Source organism: Pelobates fuscus, chromosome 3, assembly GCF_036172605.1.
Source record: "Pelobates fuscus isolate aPelFus1 chromosome 3, aPelFus1.pri, whole genome shotgun sequence".
NCBI lineage: Eukaryota > Metazoa > Chordata > Amphibia > Anura > Pelobatidae > Pelobates > Pelobates fuscus.
Genome location: NC_086319.1, coordinates 268,808,047 through 268,831,286, shown reverse-complemented (window position 1 = coordinate 268,831,286; position 23,240 = coordinate 268,808,047). Strand labels below are relative to the sequence as shown.

The 23,240-nt window shown below is 37.6% G+C and overlaps 1 protein-coding gene across 1 annotated transcript in view; it reads right to left on the bottom strand.

The window, feature by feature from the left end:
- Nucleotides 1-9,198: 9,198 nt before the first annotated feature.
- Nucleotides 9,199-23,240, bottom strand: part of LOC134601101 (zinc metalloproteinase-disintegrin-like lachestatin-2) — a 61,712-nt gene continuing 47,670 nt past the window's right edge. Inside the window, exons 17-23 of the mRNA XM_063445532.1 lie at nucleotides 22,197-22,277; nucleotides 14,193-14,268; nucleotides 13,494-13,590; nucleotides 12,834-12,930; nucleotides 11,047-11,121; nucleotides 10,330-10,404; nucleotides 9,199-9,423 (exon numbers count right to left, since the gene is read on the bottom strand). Coding sequence (XP_063301602.1) covers nucleotides 9,397-9,423; nucleotides 10,330-10,404; nucleotides 11,047-11,121; nucleotides 12,834-12,930; nucleotides 13,494-13,590; nucleotides 14,193-14,268; nucleotides 22,197-22,277 — 528 coding nt within the window. The 3' untranslated portion in view covers nucleotides 9,199-9,396. The remainder of the gene's footprint in view (nucleotides 9,424-10,329; nucleotides 10,405-11,046; nucleotides 11,122-12,833; nucleotides 12,931-13,493; nucleotides 13,591-14,192; nucleotides 14,269-22,196; nucleotides 22,278-23,240) is intronic.

Genomic DNA, 23,240 nt, shown 5'->3' with positions numbered 1-23,240 from the left:
CTCTACCCACTGTCAGCACTTCCTCCACTGTCACCATCCCTCCCACTATCACCACTCCCCACACTGTAACCACCACCCCCACTGTCACCATCCCCCCATTTACACAACTTTACACACCATCACCACCAACCCCACTGTCACCATCCCCCCATTGTCACTACTTCCCACACTGTCACCACACCCCCACTGCCACCATCCCCCCCATTGTCACCACCATCATCCCCCCACTGTCACCACTTCCCACACTGTCACCACTACCTCCACTGTCACCACCACCCCCACTGTCACCACCCCCCCAATGTCACCACCACCACTGTCACCATCCCCCCATTGTCACCACCACCACCACTGTCATCATCTCCCCCCACTGTCCACACTTCCCCCACTGTCACCATCCCCCTCACTGTCACCACTTCCCACACTGTCACCACCACCCCCACTGTTCCCATCCCTCACCACTGTCACCACCTCCCCCACTTACCACACTGTCACCAGCACCCCATTGTCACCACTTCCTGCACTGTCACCACCTCCCCCACTGTCACCATCCTACACTGTCACCACCTCCCACACTGTCACCTTCCCTCCACTGTCACCATCCTCTCTCACTGTCACCACTTCCCACACTGTCACCTTCCCTCCACTGTCACCATCCTCTCTCACTGTCACCACTTCCCACAATCCCCTCTCACTGTCACCACTTCTCACACAGTCACCCTCCCACACTGTTACCCTACCACACACACTGCCACAATCCGCCCCACTGTCACCATCCGCCCTACTGTCACCACCCCACATCGTCCCCATCCCCACACTGTCAGCCTCCCACACACACTGTCCCCACCCCCCACACTGTTACCCACACTCTATCACCAACCACACACTGTCACCCACACATTATCATCATCCCATACACTATCACACAAACACACTGTCCCCCTCCCACACTATCACCCCACACACTTTCACCCTCCCACACACACTGATATTATCCCCTCACATTATAACTTTCCACACTATCACCGTCCCCTCACACTACCACCATTCACACACACATTACCACCCACTCCCCCACTGTCACTATACCCTCATGCTACCATCATCCCCACTGTCACCCCCCCCCCCCCACTGTCACCACCCCCTACACTGTCACTATCACCCCACACTCACCACCTTCCATATTACCACCATTCCCACACTGGCATCAATCTAAATATACAAAGTTTAAGAATTTACTGCTCTTTGGCATGATATTCAGGATGTATGCATTTTGCTGCTCATTGGCATGATATATCAAGTTTATGCATTTGCTGCTCATTGGCATTATATATCAAGTTTATGTATTTATTGCTTCATTGGCATTATATACAAGGTTTATGCATTTACATTAATAGAATTAACCTGCTGCCCATGTGTTTTTGCCAACCAGGGCATATATGTGTGATTGCGTTGATGTGCGCGTGCATGACTTAGGGGGAGGGGGGGGGGGGGAGAGGGATGGAGTCTTGGTCCCAGACAGCACAATGTCTTGGACTGACACTGTGGAATTGGAAACATGAAAATTCGGAACTGGTTACTAAAAATTTTTAAAAGTTTAGGTTCACCTGCACAGTTGTTAATAAGCAGAGCACTGAAAACCAAAGTCCCCATTGCACCACCAAAACTACAGCCGCAGAGTATTCCACAGGGTCAGGTAATAAGTCAGCGGAATATAAACATGAAAAAGCAAAATTTGTATTTTGTCCACTTGGAGCTGGGCAAGTTGTGAGACACAAAGTGATTGGGAATACATGGGAACCTACTTGAATTGTCAGTGAAACTGATGCACCAAAATCATATGTAATTGAAACCAAGTGTGGACAAAAATTCAGATGCAACAAGTGTCATCTTCGTCCTGACACATTCTGCGGATACTTGGTTAGAACACACAGTAATGACAATAAAGAGCACTTCCAAATACGGATATACTGCAGACCAAGGACTTATCTACTGAAGATATTATAAGTTTATCGCCATGTTGAAGATTACTCTCAAGTTGACACCAATGCCACTACTTTTAAACCAATGGTTACTTTCTCTCATTGGTCGAGCTAATGAATCATAAATATGGAAAGACTTTGTCTCAGATTAAGTGTTTATTCTTTAGGGGGGAGATGTAATGATGTGTATGCATCATGTAATGTTTTACGTTTAGGAACCATGTTCATTTATTCAGTGCACTAGGAAACAGTTCATGTTTTAGTCATGTGATCTGAGGGGAGGAGCTAGTTGTAAAAATGGAGGTCTGACTCTTTTTCCAGCTCCCTGATATCTGTTACTATTTAAGTAAAAGAACATCACAATTCAATGAACATTTTTTTTTAAATCATTTCTCTTTATACTTTATTGTAAAACAGATGAAGTTCAGTGATGCTCACACTCATACACTCATACAAGTATTTTCAATTAATTACAATGATACAGCATTTAAAGATGTCTATTTTTGGACTATTTTTATTGAACTATATATATGTATAACAATATTGCCTAGCCTAAAAAAATGTACTTTAGCATAAACAAATGTGCTTTTGGCGCAACACTCAGTGTTGGGTAGAAGTGACTCATTGTCCACACTCAACAAGGAAGTGAACTAACACTGCAAACATTAAGGTGTTTGGATATGCTTTTCAAATGATTTAATAATTTGAAAAATATTTTCATATTTTCAAATTCGTTGATATATTATTTATATATATTTTAATATTTTGAAAAAATATTTTTAAAATCTTCTCCAAAAATATTAAAGTGAGGCCTAACTTGGTTTAAGGCTCATTAGAATCAATATATCAATCTAAAACCAAAGGTTTGTAGCTTTGGAAAAAAACACAGACAATCTTATATATAAATCTTTTTTCAACACACCTTATGATCACATGTAATATTATAATATATTAAATATAATTAATTTATCATTATAGATTTAAAATAACAAAGTACATGAAACATGTAGAAGATATGGAACAGATAATTGGAAATCTGATAACATAGAACAACCATATGGAGGGAAAGAGGTAGATACTTTTTGTAAAATGTTTTAATGCTGGTATAGCTTCTTTTTAATCAGCTTATATATTAACATTGTGATAGCTGAATAACCAATAGACACTAACAACAAATAACTCATAGCTGTGTGGCTGCTCAGATCCATGTGTGCTTCAATTGACATCATCTGCAAATCTGTTTCAAAGATAAAATATTCCCAAAAATAATGCAGAGGATACCTGATGAATGAAAGTTATAAACTGAATCTCAAAGTAGATACCGGTAGTGGCTTGTGAAGATTAAAGACGGTGGGCTGCTGTACCCCTGGCTTGTTGGGATCTACTCACTGACTCAGTCATCAATAAAGTAATATATGGAAACTGCAGATATAATCATGACACACATTTTTTTCTAACCCACACTTTTAGTAGTCCTTATAATGCCAATAATTAGATATTTTTTTTTTATCTTTGCAACAAAATAGGGCTGGGGAGCGGATGACCGTCCGCTGCTATAGGTCAGCTAGTGCAGATTTTGATTTGAGGTAAACATTTTATTTTTACAAAGTTTTGAACTAGATTTTCTAGTTATAATGGAGCTCAGAACGTCTGTTAGGTCAGCTTCCTCGCTGCCACCAGGAGACCCTGGAGCGCTGGACTGGGGTCTGTGGAGACGTTTTCCACAGGACAAGTCGTTACAGTTCTCTTTTCCTGGACGTTCTCTCTCCTTCCAGGAAGGTATTATCCCCTCTGCCTGTATCTCCTTGTCCCTGACAGTTATCGACCACTCTGCCTGCACTCTCCCCAACTACTGCCTTTACAAAGGCACTTGTGGCTCTTATGTCCAGCTCTTTCTTAAAGGAACACTATAGTCACCTAAATTACTTTAGCTAAATAAAGCAGTTTTAGTGTATAGATCATTCCCCTGCAATTTCACTGCTCGATTCACCGTCATTTAGGAGTTAAATCACTTTGTTTCTGTTTATGCAGCCCTAGCCACACCTCCCCTGGCTATGATTGACAGAGCCTGCATGAAAAAAAAAAACTGGTTTCACTTTCAAACAGATGTAATTTACCTTAAATAATTGTATCTCAATCTCTAAATTGAACTTTAATCACATACAGGAGGCTCTTGAAGGGTCTAGCAAGCTATTAACATAGCAGGGGATAAGAAAATCTTAATTAAACAGAACTTGCAATAAAGAAAGCCTAAATAGGACTCTCTTTACAGGGAGTGTTTATGGAAGGCTGTGCAAGTCACATGCAGGGAGGTGTGACTAGGGTTCATAAACAAAGGGATTTAACTCCTAAATGGCAGAGGATTGAGCAGTGAGACTGCAGGGGCATGTTCTATACACCAAAACAGCTACATTAAGCTAAAGTTGTTCAGGTGACTATAGTGTCCCTTTAAAACATCCCAAGAAAGCAGGAAAAAGTGTAGCCAGCAAGCAAGTCTGAAAATTATGTTACTAAAAATCCCCAAACAAACCAGACAGGACACAGAGTTCCCAATGGAACTAGCACAAAATAATTTTTTTACACTCAGGACTAACCCCTATGCATGTTACATCACACTTATGGCGACACACTCACCCAATACATAAAACATAATCATGTGTGAAATCATACAGCCACTCATATACAACAATACAATATTCATAAAAAGGTGAGGAAGATAAACACTATCAAGTTAAACACTGTCAAGAAATATAATATTAGCAAATCTACCTGAATATGCAAACTAACAAGCCTTGCTGTTTAGGTACTGCACATAACTGGCTCAAGATCTTTACAACTAACAGGCTCCACAGCCTTATCCACCTAGTTGGTAGAGAGCATAAGAGCACACAAGATGTGACAAATAACCTAACTATAATACACACACCCTGCACCTCTAATGGGCACAGGGTGACTTACACGCATGAAACATCTGGGAAACCCCATGAGGCATCAGACATATAAAAATCCACAGTTCCATAATTCCCAACAGCAAACCCAATCACACATAATCCAAGCTCAAGGTGGAGCAACTTTGGGGAAAATGGGGAGGCAAGCATGTTAACTGTCAAGAGGGATAACTGCCAGAGGGAAGGGCAGAGTTTATAAGTTGCCAGCGATGGTGACTACAATCACACTAGCCATTTAGCTGGCACAGAGTTTAGATTTACAGATTTATTATTAGCAGATTAGACACATAATGAAGTCCTTTGCATAAATGTATCTACCTAGCAATAGAATTGTGACAGCTAGATGGTAGTTACATTTAAATCAGATTATTGTTTCAGGAACTAAATAAAAATCTAAGAAACTATTGCTCCTCTGAAGAAAAATAAATAAATAAAACATGTAGTTACTTACCTTTCGTTTCTCTATTTTACCTTTACTATATGGCACCTAAATAAAAGCTGCTTTATCACAACTAATGATTATACAAGCATACTGTCACAGGAGTCATACCCAAAACACGCAGGAAAGAGGAAACCGACAAAAGGTGTATCCGAAAGACGTATTACCGAGCCTTAGAATGGCCGGACTTAAAGTATTAATACAGCGAGATACAAGGTCAAGAATAAATCTAGGCCAGGAATACAGAAATATACAGAGTCAAGACAAAGCCGGGTCAGAAATCACAAGTGAAATACGAAGCAGAGGTCAGGATACAAGAAATCACAAGTCAAATACAAAGTCGAGGTCAGGATACCAGAAATCACAAGTGAAATACGAAGCAGAGGTCAGGATACCAGAAATCACAAGTCAAATACGAAGTCGGGTCAGGATATAAGAAATCACAAATCAAATACGAAGCCGAGTCAGGATACCAGAAATCACAAGTCAAATACGAAGCCGAGGTCAGGATACCAGAAATCACAAGTCAAATATGAAGTCGGTCAGGATATAAGAAACCGCAAATCAAATACGAATCACTAGACATGTGCAATTCGTTTCGGTTCGAATGAGTGGCGGGTGGGGGCCCTAATTCAGAATAAGGGGGGGACCTAATGTCCTCCCCCCTGGCCCCCACCCCTGAGTGGTGGGTGGGGGCCCTAAATTAGAATAAGGGGGGGACCTAATGTTCTCCCCCTGGCCCCCACCCCTGAGTGGTGGGTGGGGGCCCTAAATTAGAATAAGGGGGGGACCTAATGGTCAGCCCCAAAAAAGGGCAAATAAAAAATCCATAATAACCGACGCACTTTAAAAAAAAAAAAAAAAAAAAAAGCGCAAAATAAATTAATCCTTCTTCATCCATGGAGGGCTCTGCGCAGATTGAGCTCTGCAGGGCGGGGCAAGGCTTGTAAAGCCTTGCCCCGCCCTGCAATTAGGCTCAGAGCACTCTCATTGGTGGGTTTATGCCATCCAATCAGAGTGCTCTGACAGGTAAACTGTCACAGCACTCTAAATGGTTGGCTTGAAATCCACCAATCAGAGTGCTCTGTGTCATTTTACACAGCCACCCGCCGCTCCAGGGTGGGGGCCGGGGGAGAGGAAAATAGGTCCCCCTCCCATCATTTTACTTTAGGGCCCCCACCCGCCGCTCAGTTTCACCGCTTGTGCTGAAGTTCCTAAGTGTTGAAGTGCCGAAGTCCCGAATTGCCGAAGTCCCGAATTGCCGAAGTCCCGAATTGCCGAAGTCCCGAATTTCAGAATGCCGAACCAAACCGAAGATTTTCCCCATGCACATGCCTTGAAATCACAAATCAAATACAACTTCTGTAGCTTAATTAGTGGGCACACTATTTAATGCACAGTTTCACTTGTCACTGTAATGCATGAATTTACACTTTTGTGATTCTATAGCAAGTATTTCACACAAAAGTCACTCTTTGCACGTTGGCACTTTACCAATTAAGGCAATTAACCCCTTAAGACCGGAGGGCGTACTATTACGCCCTATATTAAGCGGCTCTAAATGCCGCCGGGCTTAATAGTACGCATTCCATTTTTTTTTTACTTACCCGGTCGCCGGCGATCGCGGTTGGGGGGACTCCCAGGGAGCCCCCCGCGGCACGTCCGTCCTCTTCCGACCCCCCCCCCCCCCGGCCATGTGAGAGTGAGGTCCTTGCGAGGACCTCACAATCACATGGCCGGGTTAGCTGGCTCAGGCATTGCCAGTAGGGACACTAACTGTAATGACAGGTAGTCCCCCAGCTGGCTGGAAATAAAATAAAAAAATGTTAAAACATATACTTAGATTATATATATATATATATATATATATATATATATAATCTAAGTATATATATACACATATACATACACACACATACACTGTCTAGGTGTATTTTACTATTAATATATATATAATTATATATATATATATTAATATCAAATTACACGTAGACTGACATTGATTAAATATATATATATAATTATTGTTATATATATATTTATATATAATATAAAAAAATATGTAAATACGTTAAAAAATAAAATTTAAAAAATAATTAAAAATAAATAATTAAAAAATATATAGATGTGTGTTATTTCGTTCTAACTGTATTGTGATATTAATATATATATATTGATATCAAAATACATGTAGAACGAAATAATATATATATATATACATAAATATATATATCACTATATATATACCTATATATAAATAAAAATATTTAAAAAAAATTATATATATATATATATATATACATATATATATATACACTACGTGTATATATATATATACATATATTAATTCTACACATATATTTATGTAATATTTCTTCATAATTAGGTATCTTAATTAATTACAATTAGCGGGACCTGCCTGACAACCCATGCCGAAAGTAAAGGGAATTTAATTTGCTAGCACTATATTTAACCCTATAACTTTCCAAGACACCATAAAACCTGTACATGTGGGGTACTGTTCTACTCAGGAGACTTCGCTGAACACAAATATTAGTGTTTCAAAACAGTAAAATGTATTACAACGATGATATCACCAGTAAAAGTGACTTTTTTGCATTTTTCACGCACAAACAGCACTTACACGGACGATATTATTGCTGCGATACTTTTTACTGTTTTGAAACACAAATATTTGTGTTCAGCGAAGTCTCCCGAGTACAACAGTACCCCTCATGTACAGGTTTTATGGTGTTTTCAAAAGTTACAGCGTCAAATAGAAGGCTTGTGTTTAATTTTTTTCACATTAAAATTCGCCAGATTGGTTACGTTGCCTTTGAGTCCCTATGGTAGCCCAAGAATGAAAATTACCCCTATGATGGCATACCATTTGCAATAGTAGACAACCAAGGTATTGCAAACGGGGTATGTCCAGTCTTTTTTAGTAGCCACTTAGTCACAAACACTGGCCAAAATTGGTGTTTTTTTTCATTTTTCACACACAAACAAATACTAACGCTAAGTTTTTGATATTAAAATATTTGATATTAAATGAAAGCCCTGTTTCCCCTGAATAAAATGATATATAATAAGGGGGGGGGGGGTGCATTTAATATGAAAGAGGTGAATTACGGTTGGACAGACATATAGCGCAAATGCCAGGTTTTGTTTACGTTTTGTTTTCTTCACAACGTGTACATTTGGCTCAGTCCTTAAGTGGTTAAGGATAGTCGTTGCCCCATTTAATCACTGGCACTTCAATAGACTGTCATCAAGCCCTTACGGCTGATAACGCAGATTTCTTTATTACACAATTTTAACACCCTTCTTATGGGGTACTATACAAATTGTTGCTTCGATATACAGTTCTTTGAAACTATTTATCGCTTTGATATCCTATCTATGCACTGCATTTCTTATTGTTTACAGAGGTTTCCAGGGCACCCTTTGTATGGAACGGTAGCCATGGCAACGGGGTCACGTTTTGCCGGGTTGCGTTACTTACACGTATGCGCACACGCACTGGGAAGACGCGGACCAAATAACAGGCATCACCTGCGGTGAGTTCAATTTTCTTTTTCCTTATGGCCTAAATATTACAGCATTTCAGGCTAGTTTGTTGTTGTTTGTTGATCCTGAGGAAAGCCTTGGATGTGGGCTGAAACGTTGATTTTATGGAATAACACAATAAAGATTTCTACCTTTTACCAAAAGACCGTAAGTGCTAGCCCATTTTATATATTTTTATATACAGCATGAATATGTTTGACAAAATTGTGCAATTTGGTTTACTATTCAGTAAAAAATGGAATTAAGTGATTAAAACCCTTGTGTGTTTTACTTTTTTATTGAAAATAATATCATACATATAATTACATACAGATATACCTGCATACATATCCTATCAACATATAATTATATACAGATATACCTGCATACATACTCATACACAAACGCACACAATATCTAGGTTAAAAAAACAGCATTCTAGTAGCGTGTTGAAGTCTCTCTTTATCGTTACTTGCTTCCTTTAATTTCTCATTTGGGGCTTCAAACCCTGCAAAAATAAAAAGATCTTGTGTGTGATCCCATATATAACCTGTCTGGGAATATTGTTTTATGTCATTGTGGATGTTTGCATAGGAGTCTGTGTTGTATGGACACCGGAGTATACGCCACTGTGTGAGTATGCATATAGGAATGTATCTCATTGTGTGAGTTAGTATGTGTACAGGAGTGTATGTCACTGTGTGCAAATATAGGATACAGCTTGGTAACTAAAATAAAAAAAAATGAACGACACATAGTGATGTATTGTAACGTGATAAATGTGGCAAATAATGGTTGCACTCACAAGATAGAAGATAAAAGAGTGCCTTAAACCCTAAAAAGGGCTATGGTGTTCCATTCTCCTCCTTTCGCTGGGATCAATTACTTTTTTTGGAGCAGGAATCTCAGCAGACGGAGTCAGGGAGCAGTCGAAAAATATTTATTTAGTCAATAAAAGCCTTAAGTAATAAAAGGTAATAAAACCAACGAACATAAAATACAGGATATCTAACACCTTTCTTGTACTTAAGGTAGACTTCCTCAGACATAAAAATCAATAATAAGCAATACATTGTATCACACAAGTCATTGATCCCAGCCAAATGAGGAGAGTGGAACACAGCCATTATTTGCCACATTTATCATGTTACAATACATCACTATGTGTCGTTCATTTTTTGTATTTTAGTTACCAAGCTGTATCCTATATTTGTATATATCAACCTGTCTATTAAGGGGCGTTGCTGGGGAAATTCTCTTGGGAAGCTGTTTTGTATTGAGTTAAGTATTGAGTTAAGTACTCTCAGTCGACACTTATCTAGTAAAAGGGCGGAGTGTTGTTTATAATAATGTGTGAGTTAGTGCATGATTTGGAATTCATATCACTGTAAGCGTGACCAGTACTCTAACATACCTGTGGTGGAGGAGTAGGAAACACTGGCTTGTTAGCTGGTGGGTATGGCGGATTATTGGCAGGCCTTTGGTACCCCTAGAATAAAACAGAGAAGGCATTCATTAATTCTTTAAAAGCTGAGGAATTTTCCAGTATGTGCAAGGCTATGTAAATATCTGTGCATAGTATGTCATAGTATCATGCCCACTGATATTACATGCATCCAGGAAGTCCAACTGGTGTCTCTCATACCAGAACTCCTAATATGCTTTTCCACCTCCTTGATCACTTACGGAGACCAAGTTTCCTATTGAAAAGTCTGTGAGGATTGTTTATATTACACAAGTCAGTGTGTGTGTTTGGAAAGGGGTCTATGTCATTGAGTATGTTAGTATGTGCACAGGAGTGTATGTCACTGTGTGAGTTGGTATGTGTACAGCAGTGTACGTTAGTATGTGTACAGCTGTGTGTTAGTACACATATAAGAATTTATCTCATTGTGTGAGTTAGCATGTGTACAGGAGTGTATGTCACTGTGTGAGTTAGTATGTGTACAGCAGTGTATTTCACTGTTTGTTAGTATGCATACAAGAGTGTATGTTGTTGTGTGAATTAGTATGTGTACAAGAGTGTATGTCATTGTGTGAGTTGGCTTGTGTTAAGAAGTGTATGTCATTGTGTGAGTTAGCATGTGTTAAGAAGTGTGTCATTGTGTGAATTAGTGAATTAGTAACATACCTGTGGTGGAGGAGTAGGAAACACTGGCTTGTTAGCTGGTGGGTATGGGGGATTATTGGCAGGCTTTTGGTACCCCTAAAAAAACAGAGAAGGCATTCATTAATCCTTTAAAAGCTGAGGAAATTTCCAGTATGTGCAAGGCTGTGTAAATGTCTGTGCATAGTATCATACCCAGTGATATTACATGCATTCAGGAAGTCCAACTGGTGTTTCTAATATTAGAGCGCTCCTAATATGCTTTCCCACTCACTGAGGGAGACCCAGTACTACGTAGCATAAGAGGTCAAATGACAACTGGGAATTACATTTGGGAACTTAAAATCAGCCCTTTGTATCCCATATCTCACATTGGGAAACCATGAAATATCTTTGCAAAAATGCTGGTGTCTCCTCTCCCCACTGAGATACCTATTGAACCTGATAAAAAATGTTAAATGTGCAGTGATGCAGACATACGTTAAATTGTCCAAGTAATGTTCTTAGTACAGAATATTCGAGTACAGAATATTTGATAGAGTCCTAACCTCAACATCTGAGGAAAGGGATTTAGGGGTGATTATTTCTGATGACTTAAAGGTAGGCAGACAATGTAATAGAGCAGCAGGAAATGCTAGCAGAATGCTGGGTTGTATAGGGAGAGGTATTAGCAGTAGAAAGAGGGAAGTGCTCATGCCATTGTACAGAACACTGGTGAGACCTCACTTGGAGTACTGTACACAGTACTGGAGACCCTATCTTCAGAAGGATATTGATACCTTAGAGAGAGTTCAAAGAAGGGCTACTAAACTGGTTCATGGATTGCAGGATAAAACTTACCAGGAAAGGTTAAAGGATCTTAACATGTATAGCTTGGAGGAAAGACGAGACAGGGGGATATGATAGAAACATTTAAATACATAAAGGGAATCAACACAGTAAAGGAGGAGACTATATTTAAAAGAAGAAAAACTACCACAACAAGAGGACATAGTCTTAAATTAGAGGGACAAAGGTTTAAAAATAATATCAGGAAGTATTACTTTACTGAGAGGGTAGTGGATGCATGGAATAGCCTTCCAGCTGAAGTGGTAGAGGTTAACACAGTAAAGGAGTTTAAGCATGCGTGGGATAGGCATAAGGCTATCCTAACTATAAGATAAGGCCAGGGACTAATGAAAGTATTTAGAAAACTGGGCAGACTAGATGGGCCGAATGGTTCTTATCTGCCGTCACATTCTATGTTTCTATGTTTCTCTCATGATACCACATGCAATGTCTATGTATATCTGTGAAACTTACAATGCACAACAAAAATAAAGAATTAAAAAAAAAAATGCTGGTGTCTCCTCTTTCAATGGAGGGAGCCTATAAATATCTATTAGACCCATGATTGACACAAAAATAGGAATTATGCAACAATAGAATTCAAAATTCAGCCCAATAGGTCCCTATTTTGAATGAAGAGAAGAGATTCCACCACGAGAGATTCCACCACGCCCAGATTCTTCCATTAGACTTCCAGACCGAAGACTGATTCATCACTCAATAGAACATGTTACCATTGCTCCAGAGTCCAGGAATTGTGTGCATTAATTTAACTGACAACATTATGGTATGATAGTATGTGTTTGTGATCACAATTCACCACTCCTACTCTTTTCATGGCTTTGTGCTAACTCAGGACCTGCACTAAGAATGCCACTAAATCAACCCCAACGCGTTTTCTTCATGACATATCTTTATTTGGAATGATGAATCTCGAAGTGGTTCAGGAAACTTACACGCAGAGACAAAATATCTATCCTTACCTGGGGTATAGGTGCCTGTGATCCAGGTTGTCCGTACCCTCTTTCTTGGATATTAAATGTTGGATTTGCCACACCCGATACAGGGGCTTGCGTATGCCTGGGATCATGATAAAGAAGCTGTCAGTTATTGTAGGTCAAGTATTCCATCTGTTATGTTTACAGCTAATTTCACATATTTCTCTTTAAAATATCTATATATTCTCTTCAAATACAAGGCTGATCTTATTATATAGACTGGCAGACATATAGACAGATTCTCTCTCTTTCTTATCTTCTGTTTTCCTATTTTTCCAAACTCCATCTTCATTACTACTTCCTCTATTACCCCTCCACTAATCTTTTATCTACGTGTCAACTTCATTTTCAGTTTCCAGTTACTACATCCTTTTCGGCATAGAGAATTGTGGCCCTGAGCAAAGATGACACAATAAATAATAGGGTACTTTCACCTCATTCTCCACTTTGCCAATCACTCATTTGTCTTGCTCTCTTTCAGGTTACATTTCACCTCTCCTTTTGCCACCTCTAATGATTTATTTCATATAATACCATATTGATTATCTTGTTATATTTTTCCTTTCTCCTGCTCATGACCTTGAGCCATGACCTTGTTTTAATTCCTGCCCAAGTCATTTTGCTATCTCCTTTCTGGATGTTTACCTTTCTTTCCTGCGTTGTGACTTCTTGTATGCCACCAGAACCATACAAAAGATGATAAAGCATATAATAATCAACACGATGATGATGACCAAATAGTCTGTAGGAAAAAAGCCATGATATTATAAGAAGAGAAGAACTAATATTTCAAACGTTTTGGTGTTACATTTTATATACCGTTAACTAGAACTAGAGGGTCACTTTAAGCACCAAAACAACTTTAGCTAAATGCAATGGTTTGGGTGCATAGATCATGCCCATGCCATCTCACGGTTTAATTCTCTGCATCTTAGGCATCAAATGTCTTGGTTTATGCAGCTAGAGCCACACCACCCCAGGTGTGACTCACACAGCATCCCTATATGTTTCCTGTAAAGAGAGATCTAGTTTTTATTAACTTTCCTTTATTGCACAGAGTGTTTTATTTTGAATTTCTCAACTCCTGCTCTGTTAATAGCCTGCAGGAGCTGCATGTGTGGATTGATTGAAAATTAAACCATTTTTTTTCATGTTGGGTGTGTAAGTCACCGTCAGTGGAAACGTGCCGAATATGGCTGCATAAACAGAAACAAAATCGATTTAACTCCTAAATGGCAGAGAATTAAGCAGTAAGAGTACATGATCCATGAATCAAAATCACTTAAGCTAAAGAAAGCAATAGATAGATAATACGTAGAATCTGTGCTATTTTAAGATACTCACTATTTGTACGAGTGGCTGTACAGTTGGGGGGTGCGTAGCCTTCCTTACACTGACACTGCAGTTCACTGTCACAAACCTGAAAAGTGAACAAGTCAGTTATGCAGAGTGGATAAGCAAATGATAAAAACAACATAAAAATAGTATTTGTATTGTATGGTATTAATATTCAGTATTTAGTAAAAAAAACTGCAAGAAATCTATTGATGGGAATTTAAATCAAGGCAGAGTGTGAAACAGGCCACAATTTAATAATATTGGATAATCTTTCAAAATTATTTTAATACTTTTGTATAAACTTTTAAAATGTTTTATTTCTTTTTATTTTAAATATGAAAAAATATTTAAAAAAATCAAGATATGCTAAAATAGTTTTAAAAATATTAAATTATTAAAGTTTATCCAAAAGTACTACATAATTTAAAAAGCCTATCAGAATTAGAGGAATTCCGTAACCAATGGGAAAACAAATTGAAGATCTACCCTAAATACTGCACCGCTTATTTAATCAGATTTTAAAGTGTCAGATTGAAAACCCAATCAAATTTGATAGGTTACACAGAGTCTCACAACCCAGAAAACTATCCTAAATAAGTCTACGTGATGTGGTATGCTGTTTCCATAATTTTTCACAGAAGGAAATCTTTTTACGCTTGACAAGATCACAAATAAATGGGAATTTGAGGACTCTTCTGTAAAAATCTTTCAAGACATCTCTCAATCAATGTTATAAGCACGCAGAGCATTAACACCAACTACTGCAATGCTTAATGAAAAAAATCTCCGTTATAGGTGGACATTCCCCTTTAGTTTAACGGTAGCCCACCAGGGTAAAATGTCAATCATCTCATCCCCTTCTGATGTTCAGAATTTCCTACAGATCCTAGATTTACCAACAGTAGAAATCGATGACTGAACAGGCTTGGGTCAAACTGGAGTATTACCAATAATACCACAGAAGATGAAATAGCAAAAAGCTCAAAGAGAGAAAGGAAGATTGGCTGCAGATAAATAATGTTAATAGTTGATCCGGACTGAAAGAAAATTTTTAAGATTTGGGAAGATTCAATATAAACATAAAAAAAATAAAAATTCATTCCTTCCTGGTTCCCTCCCCCCCCCCCCGCTTAATATTGGGGTTGGGAGTGGGGACCGGGTGAGAGGGGGAGAATATAAACAGGAGTGTAAAAGTCATTTTTTTCTTCCTTAATATTGGAGTTGGAGAGGAGTAGCGGATTCACGTCTGTATATATTTAAAGTTGTTGTATGATTATGTGGCCTGTCTATATTAGAAGGCTCGGGTGGCAATCTATTCTCTGCTAGATGCCATGAAACCCCCGAGAGGTGCTTAGATTTATTTGCAGGTCCTTTTTTGCGCCTGTCAAGTCTTGCACCATCTCAAATAGTCTTCTCTGTCTTTTTTCTTTTTTATATGTTTTTGTTGTCTAGTAAGTGTATTGAGTACAGTGTTATTAATGACCTCCTGGGAGATCAATTAAATGGATATGTATTAGGTCTGGACGAGATCAGGCTGCTGCATGACAGTGGAAAATATTTAATTTACTTACTTTTTATTATTCTCTCTTTTATATTTTAGTATGTAAATGGCACAATTTAAGATTATGACACTGAATGTTAAAGGGTTGAATACCCCTGAAAAACGTACAATCTTTATGAATGATATGCATAGAAGCTCGGCTGAGGTGTGTCTCATTCAAGAAACCCACCTCAGAGGAGATTTGGCACCCATATCACAGTCAAAATTCCTTTCACAGGGTTTCTATAGCAGCTATTCTGCAGGGAAATAAAGAGGAGTGGCTACTCTTTTTTTAAAATAAGATTATTTTTAATTTGATGGAATTAGTTACAGATCCCCAGGGTAGATTTGTTTTTGTAAAGGGTATAATAAACAATATAAAGTTTACATTTGCAAATGTGTATGTCCCAAATAAACAACAAGTAAAATTATTGGGCGTACTCTGGATACCTTAGAATCCTTTGTGAAAGGAATCTTGGTGGTAGGAGAGGACTGGAATTTACTATTGGATCAAACATTAGATAGTACATTTAAAGGGAATGCTTATCTTAAGCATCAAAGAGTTCTCCTACAGAACTTTACATGCCCACCAGATGGCTCATAGTTGGTGAACTGTGAATCCGACTGGGAGAGATTATACTTTCTTTTCCCACTCAGCTAATAGCTACTCCAGATTAGATATGATTTATTTTTTACCTCAAAGGCATCTTCATCTGATCAAAAAGGTATCAATAGGGAGCATTACATGGTTGGATCATGCTCCAGTTTATTTAAATTTAAGGCTCCCTGAGATTAATTCCCCAAAACCTAGGTGGTGTTTGAACAAGTCATTATTAGAAGATCAAAGAGTACAAGATGAAATGACAACCACCATAGCACTGTATTTTGATGAGAATAAGTCAATTGATACTCAGGATTTGTAAACTTGGGAAGCACATAAATGTGTAACTAGGGGGGTCTTAATTAAATGGGAAGCACGTTTATAAAAGGAACGCCATGCTGCTTTATAGACATTAACCCATAAAATAGAAATTGAAGAACTGGTCCATAGGCTAAACCCATCCTCTGATGTTTATCAACGCTTAGTAGCATATAGAATGGAGATAAGAAGCTTACTTAATTTACAGGCCCAACGAGCGATTCCGCTCACACGTAGATCCTTTTATTTACATGGTATAAAATGTGGAAAACCATTGAAAAAAAGGCTCCAGTCCTCTTATATAGCAAAAATAAAAGATGAGATGAGAAATTAACATTTGACAATGAAATCAATCATGGAAGCATTTTATACATACCATCAGGGACTATCTAATCTGCCTAGATCACCGGGAATCCAAGATTGTATGTTAGATTATATTAGCTCAAATATTTCAGAGAAAATTTCGCATGATGATCTGAAATCTCTGGAAACTCCAATTACCAGTATTGAGTTCTATAGAGCAATTAAATGCTTCCCAATTGGGAGGAGTCCTGGTCCTCATGGCCTTACATTTTGCTATTATAAACTTTTACAGTCTAATTTAGTTAAAATAAATTTAAAGGCATTCAATTCAATTGCTCCTGGGATAACTTTACTCCCACCAATGTTCCAAACATCTATTACTTTATTTCCAAAACAAAACCCTCTTATGTGTGGGAGTTATAGACCAATTTCCCTGATAAATATGGACTTAAAAATCTATGCTAAAATACTGGCACTCTGTCTCAAACCCATTTTGCCTGGACTGGTCCATCCTGATCGGCTGGCTTTGTGATGGGAAGAGAAGCACGACACAATACCACTAAAATCTTAAGTGTTATACACGGTGTAAAAGTGTCTAAGAAACCTGTAGTGCTTTTGGCTATCGATGCGGAGAAAGCCTTTATTGTTCTTTTTGTTTTAACTATAGAACCTTTATTGCAGGCCATTAGGAAAAATCTATTTATTAGAGGATATCCATTTCTTGGAGGAGAATTGAAAGTCTCGGCATTTGCGGATATTCTTTTTTTCATTAACAAACCCTACCCAATCAGTAACATAGAAACATAGAATGTGACGGCAGATAAGAACCATTCGGCCCATCTAGTAACTAAAGTAAAAATGGAATTAGAAAATTTGGCCTGATGTCTAACTTTAAAGTAAACATTGCTAAATGTGAGATACTGGGTATAAATATAACAGACGCTTTAAGGTTGAAATGAAGTAGCACACATGAGTTCTATTGGCCATCTGGTGGGCTTAAATATTTGGGGGTCAATTTGACACCCTTGATTGCTGGCCTCATAAAAGCTAATTATATAACACTTTTGACAGAAATGAAGGAGGATTTTGTAAGATGGAACCTACCACAATTTTCTATACTTGGACGTATTAATATTATAAAAATGATGGTGCTTCCGAAAATATTATACTTATTTTAGACATTACCTATATTTTTACAAAATACAAACAATAAAAAAGGAGGGATATTGAAAAGAGTGCTCAAATCACCAAGTGTGAATCACTCCAAATCACACACAGAAAGTGTAAAACAGTATTTTAAATAGTATAGTGAGAGCATAAAATTATACACCAAAATATAAAATATTTAAAACAGGCAATATTACCATCTGTCTTGAATTTCCTAAAAATACAGAATGAAAGACATAGTATAGCCTGTAAAACCAATTTAAAATGAATTAAATAAAAGATATATCCACTCACGTGGTGCTGAGCCTTAGATAGCGGCTCAGACTTAAAACGCCTTGTATTAATTTCCTGGAGACCACAATGCTGGAAAAGCAGGTTCAGTTGTTTCTCTGTCAGGATTTCTTTGTTTTTAAATAATAAAAACCACGTCCGGAAATACAGGAACAAAAACTTTATTGCACAGCATATAGTGGGATCTCCCAAATATTGCACAAAGTGCTTTGATAAAGACCTACACGGTCAAAACGTGCAATATTTGGGAGATCCCACTATATGCTGTGCAATAAAGTTTTTGTTCCTGTATTTCCGGACGTGGTTTTTATTATTTAAAAACAAAGAAATCCTGACAGAGAAACAACTGAACCTGCTTTTCCAGCATTGTGGTCTCCAGGAAATTAATACAAGGCGTTTTAAGTCTGAGCCGCTATCTAAGGCTCAGCACCACGTGAGTGGATATATCTTTTATTTAATTCATTTTAAATTGGTTTTACAGGCTATACTATGTCTTTCATTCTGTATTTTTAGGAAATTCAAGACAGATGGTAATATTGCCTGTTTTAAATATTTTATATTTTGGTGTATAATGTTATGCTCTCACTATACTATTTAAATTACCTATATTTTTGCCACAGTCAATATTTATTATTATTATTATTATTTATATAGCGCGAACAAATTCCGCAGCGCTTTACAGTGAGTGGACGAACAAACATGTAGTTATAACCAGACAAGTTGGACACACAGGAACAGAGGGGTTGAGGGCCCTGCTCAATGAGCTTACATGCTAGAGGGAGTGGGGTAAAGTGACACAAAAGGTAAGGATAGTATTAGACTAGTGACAGTTGCAAAAGAGGAATCAGTTGGGATTCTTGATAAAGTTTAGGAAATTTTTTTATAATTTATTTGGAGTAATAAACATCCCTGCCTGGGTTATCAAATTTTGACAAGCCGTAGAGATAAGGGTGGGCTTTCGTTACCTAATTTATATTATTATTATACGGCAGCATTGCGGACTAGACTACGAGAATGGTCTAATGTGGAAGTGCAACGATCCTGGTATACTTTAGAGCAAAGCTTCACAAATGTTTCTCTGTATAATCTTCCACGGTTAAGATTCCATATAACTAGGCTTAACCCCACATCTCATCCTCTGTTATTAAGTATATTCAAATTATGGAGGAAATATAAAACTAAGTGGCATTTATCCCCTTGAATTTCACAGTTATATCCATTGGCAGGAAACTCCCCATAAGGGAGAAGGAGGTCCATTGTTAACTCGTCTGATGGGTGAATCTGGGGGCGAACTTAAAATTTTTACTACAAGAAAATGCAATCCCAACTCTTAATGAATTGCATGGCACCTCTAAAACACCAACGTTGCTAGACACCTTGAGCTATTATCAACTTGTTAACTTTCTACGAAAGGAGGTTTTCCCAGATTGGATACCTAGCAGGCTTACCTCCTTTGAGTCGTTTTGTATTTCCAAACTGCAAGGAATCCATTCTCTATCTAAGATATACACTATGAAACAAATAGGTGAATGGATGAGGCACCTGTTCATTTTCAGACCATTTTTTTACATATACAGATGTCGGCTGATGACTGGTCTTATATTTTTTGTAAAGTAATGATGAATTCGGTTAGTCAGACTAAAACTGAATCTTTTTATAAATGGACAACGCAGTGGTATAGAACCCCTGCATTACTGCATCGTTGTTTTCCAAATGTAGACAATAAATGTTGGAGATGTGGGCTTGAGGAATGTACTCTCGAACATGTTTGGTTGTTTTGCTCAAATATTCAGCAGTATTGGAAACAAGTACTTATATATACTAAACATTTTTACCTTTATCATATGACTTAACTCCCTCACAGATTTGACTTAGATGGCCTAATTCCCTTACTGATATAAAGCAACAGAAGCTACTGTGGTTTTTAATCAATGAGACCAATACTTTAATTCCAGTTTTTTGGAACAAAATTATTATCTCGACAATAGAAAATTGGGTAGAGAGAATTGAAGAGACTAGGGTAATGGAGGAACTTCATTGTGGCCCAGAAAATAAAAAGGGAAATATTTTAAAATATGGAACCCTTGGATAAATTATTGGTCTTCAAAAGGAGAGGTTGTATGATATATAATGTGATACATTTATTTGTTTTATTATAATTGGTTGTTCCGCCGCCATGCAGTAGCCAAGAACTCAGTAGCTGTAATAGCAAATGGAAATTAAATGTAATATATTGTATTTTAAGATATTACCTAATTTGATTCTATAATGTTCAGACATGGTGCATCGTACTACACGAGACCAGAGGTAGGGAAAGACTATACTATATAATATGATAATTTCCCTGTTCTACTGGCCACATTGTTTTTCATAAATAAGACTAGAAAGAATTTATGATTAGAATTGACTCAATACGCTGATTATGTTGTTTGTGTGTATGTTATTTTATTAGTTTTTTATATATTTTTTTCTCTTTTTTTGTTTTGTATAAATGGTATCAAAAAACAATTTAAATGCGATACTATAAACTAATATGGAATATTTAAAATTTGATGCATTTGTTGTAATATGTTATATATATATAAAAAGAAAAGAAAAAAATCCAAAGCTATTACATCAAGGCCACACAAAGGAGGGTAACACTCCCCCCCCCCCCCCCCAAAAAAAAAAAGGTAAGGAGGGGTTGCAATCCCATACTTTTAATAAGGCTTAACCCTCAAACAGGGGAAGGTAAACTTTGGCACTCCACACGTTGTGGACTACGACCCCTATGATGCTCTTATAACCATAATACTGGTAAAGCATCAAGGGAGATGCAGTCCACAACATCTGGAGTGTAAAAGGTTGCCTACCTCTGTTGTAAAACATTCAAAATCAAAAAGAAGAGAACAAGATCAATACCAGATCTAAAAATAGTAAAGGGGGAACGAAACTCATACAATAACGATTATTGATAAAATGCCAACATATTCCACAGCGCTGTACATTAGGTAAATAAGGCAAACATTTAATTGCAACAAAGCACATATGGCATATGGGAAGAATACGTAAAGCGGGCCCTGTCTAAACAAGTGTACAGGCTTCCCCAAACTCTGGCCCTCCAGATGTTGCTGAACTACAACTCCCATGATTCTATGAATGAAATAGGTTGGCTGAGAATCATGGGAGTTGTAGTTCAGCAACATCTGGAGGGCTGGAGTTTGGGGAAGCCTGGTCTAAAGGATCACAGTCATAAAATCATCAAATCATAAACCCCTTTTAAGTGGTTATTAAAAAAAAAGACATCAATATAATACACTTTCCAAATGATTCAATACTGTTGAAAAACGTTCCAAGTGATTTATCTACAGAAGTCACCATTAAGATCTGTGGGAATTTTTGTCGAAATATCATAGGGAAGTTTTTATAACAGTATTGAATCTTTTGGAAAGCTTATTAAATCGAGGTCTTTATTAGATGCCACTTAAAAGCACGGAGGAAAAGAAGATAGATCCTTAGAATTGTGAAACATTGACTTTCATGTACATTTTAAACAGCTGTCCTTTTAAATATTGTTAATCAATAGTTTTGGAAGAGCTTTGTCACTTGTAATACCCTGAATCTGATGAGACGTCCATTGATAGCTCTGTTTTGAAAGCTCTTCAAATAAGACTAAAACTGTATTGTACAGTATTGCCTTTGAGATCACATTTTAAATTACCGGTGCTATTTGCATATCATAGTTTGCAGTTTATTGCTTTATCATAATCCTCACTATCCCTTCTTTACTATATCATTGATTGGTTCTCACCGCATTTTCTGGGCACTTAGCTTTGCATTGGGCAGTACTGTAAGCAGATTCAGTGCTGATACATTTCCCTTGGTAGCAGACCTGGAAACGGAGAGACGGAAATAAAATCTTCAGTATTATTCTTAATCGAACAGTTGCAAATGACATGTGATGACAATGCTAGAATATGTATCATTAAACCATCCACTACGCATCTCCCAATCTCCCAATCTGTTAAAGGGACACTATAGTCACCAAAACAACTTTAGCTTAATGAAGCAGTTTTGGTGTATAGATCATGCCCCATGCAATCTCACTGCTCAATTATCTGCCATTTAGGAGTTAAATCACTTTGTTTATGAAACCTAGTAACACCCTCCCTGCATGTGACTTGCGCAGCCTTCCTAAACACTTGCTGTAAAGCGTCATCTAAAGGTTATCCTTCCTTTATTACAAGTTCTGTTTAATTTAGATTTTCTTATACCCTGCTATGTTAATAGCTTGCTAGACCCTGCAAGAGCCTCCTGTATGTGATTATATTTAAATTTACAGACAAAGAGATACAATTGTTTAAGGTAAATTACATCTGTTTGAAAGTGGAACCAGTTTTATTTCATGCAGGTTGTGTCAATCACAGCCAGGGAAGGCTGCATAAACAGAAACAAAGTGATTTTTTTTTTTTTTTTAATTCTTTATTTTATTCGTGCAAATAATTAACAGGCAAGTTTGCTTTGCCACAATAGCTGAAGCAAACCAGATGAATCACAGAAAGAAACAACATTATGGCGTGGGAAGCAGTGCACATTTTTAGGGTTAAGTGAACAAGATAAATATATAATATAGCTTGACATTGCAATCTGCATGGTTGTTGCTTGGATCAGTTAGCGATTATACATGCATGGCAGACATTGTTAAATAACACAGCTTTGCTATTGATAGTGTCGTCGTCTCTGAACTTAAGTGAAGACACCGTGTGAGATATTATGCAACTATCGGGATAATAAAAAGTTTAACCGTGAACACTAAACGTGTGCTATAAGTGTAGCCGACAACATGGCACCTTTC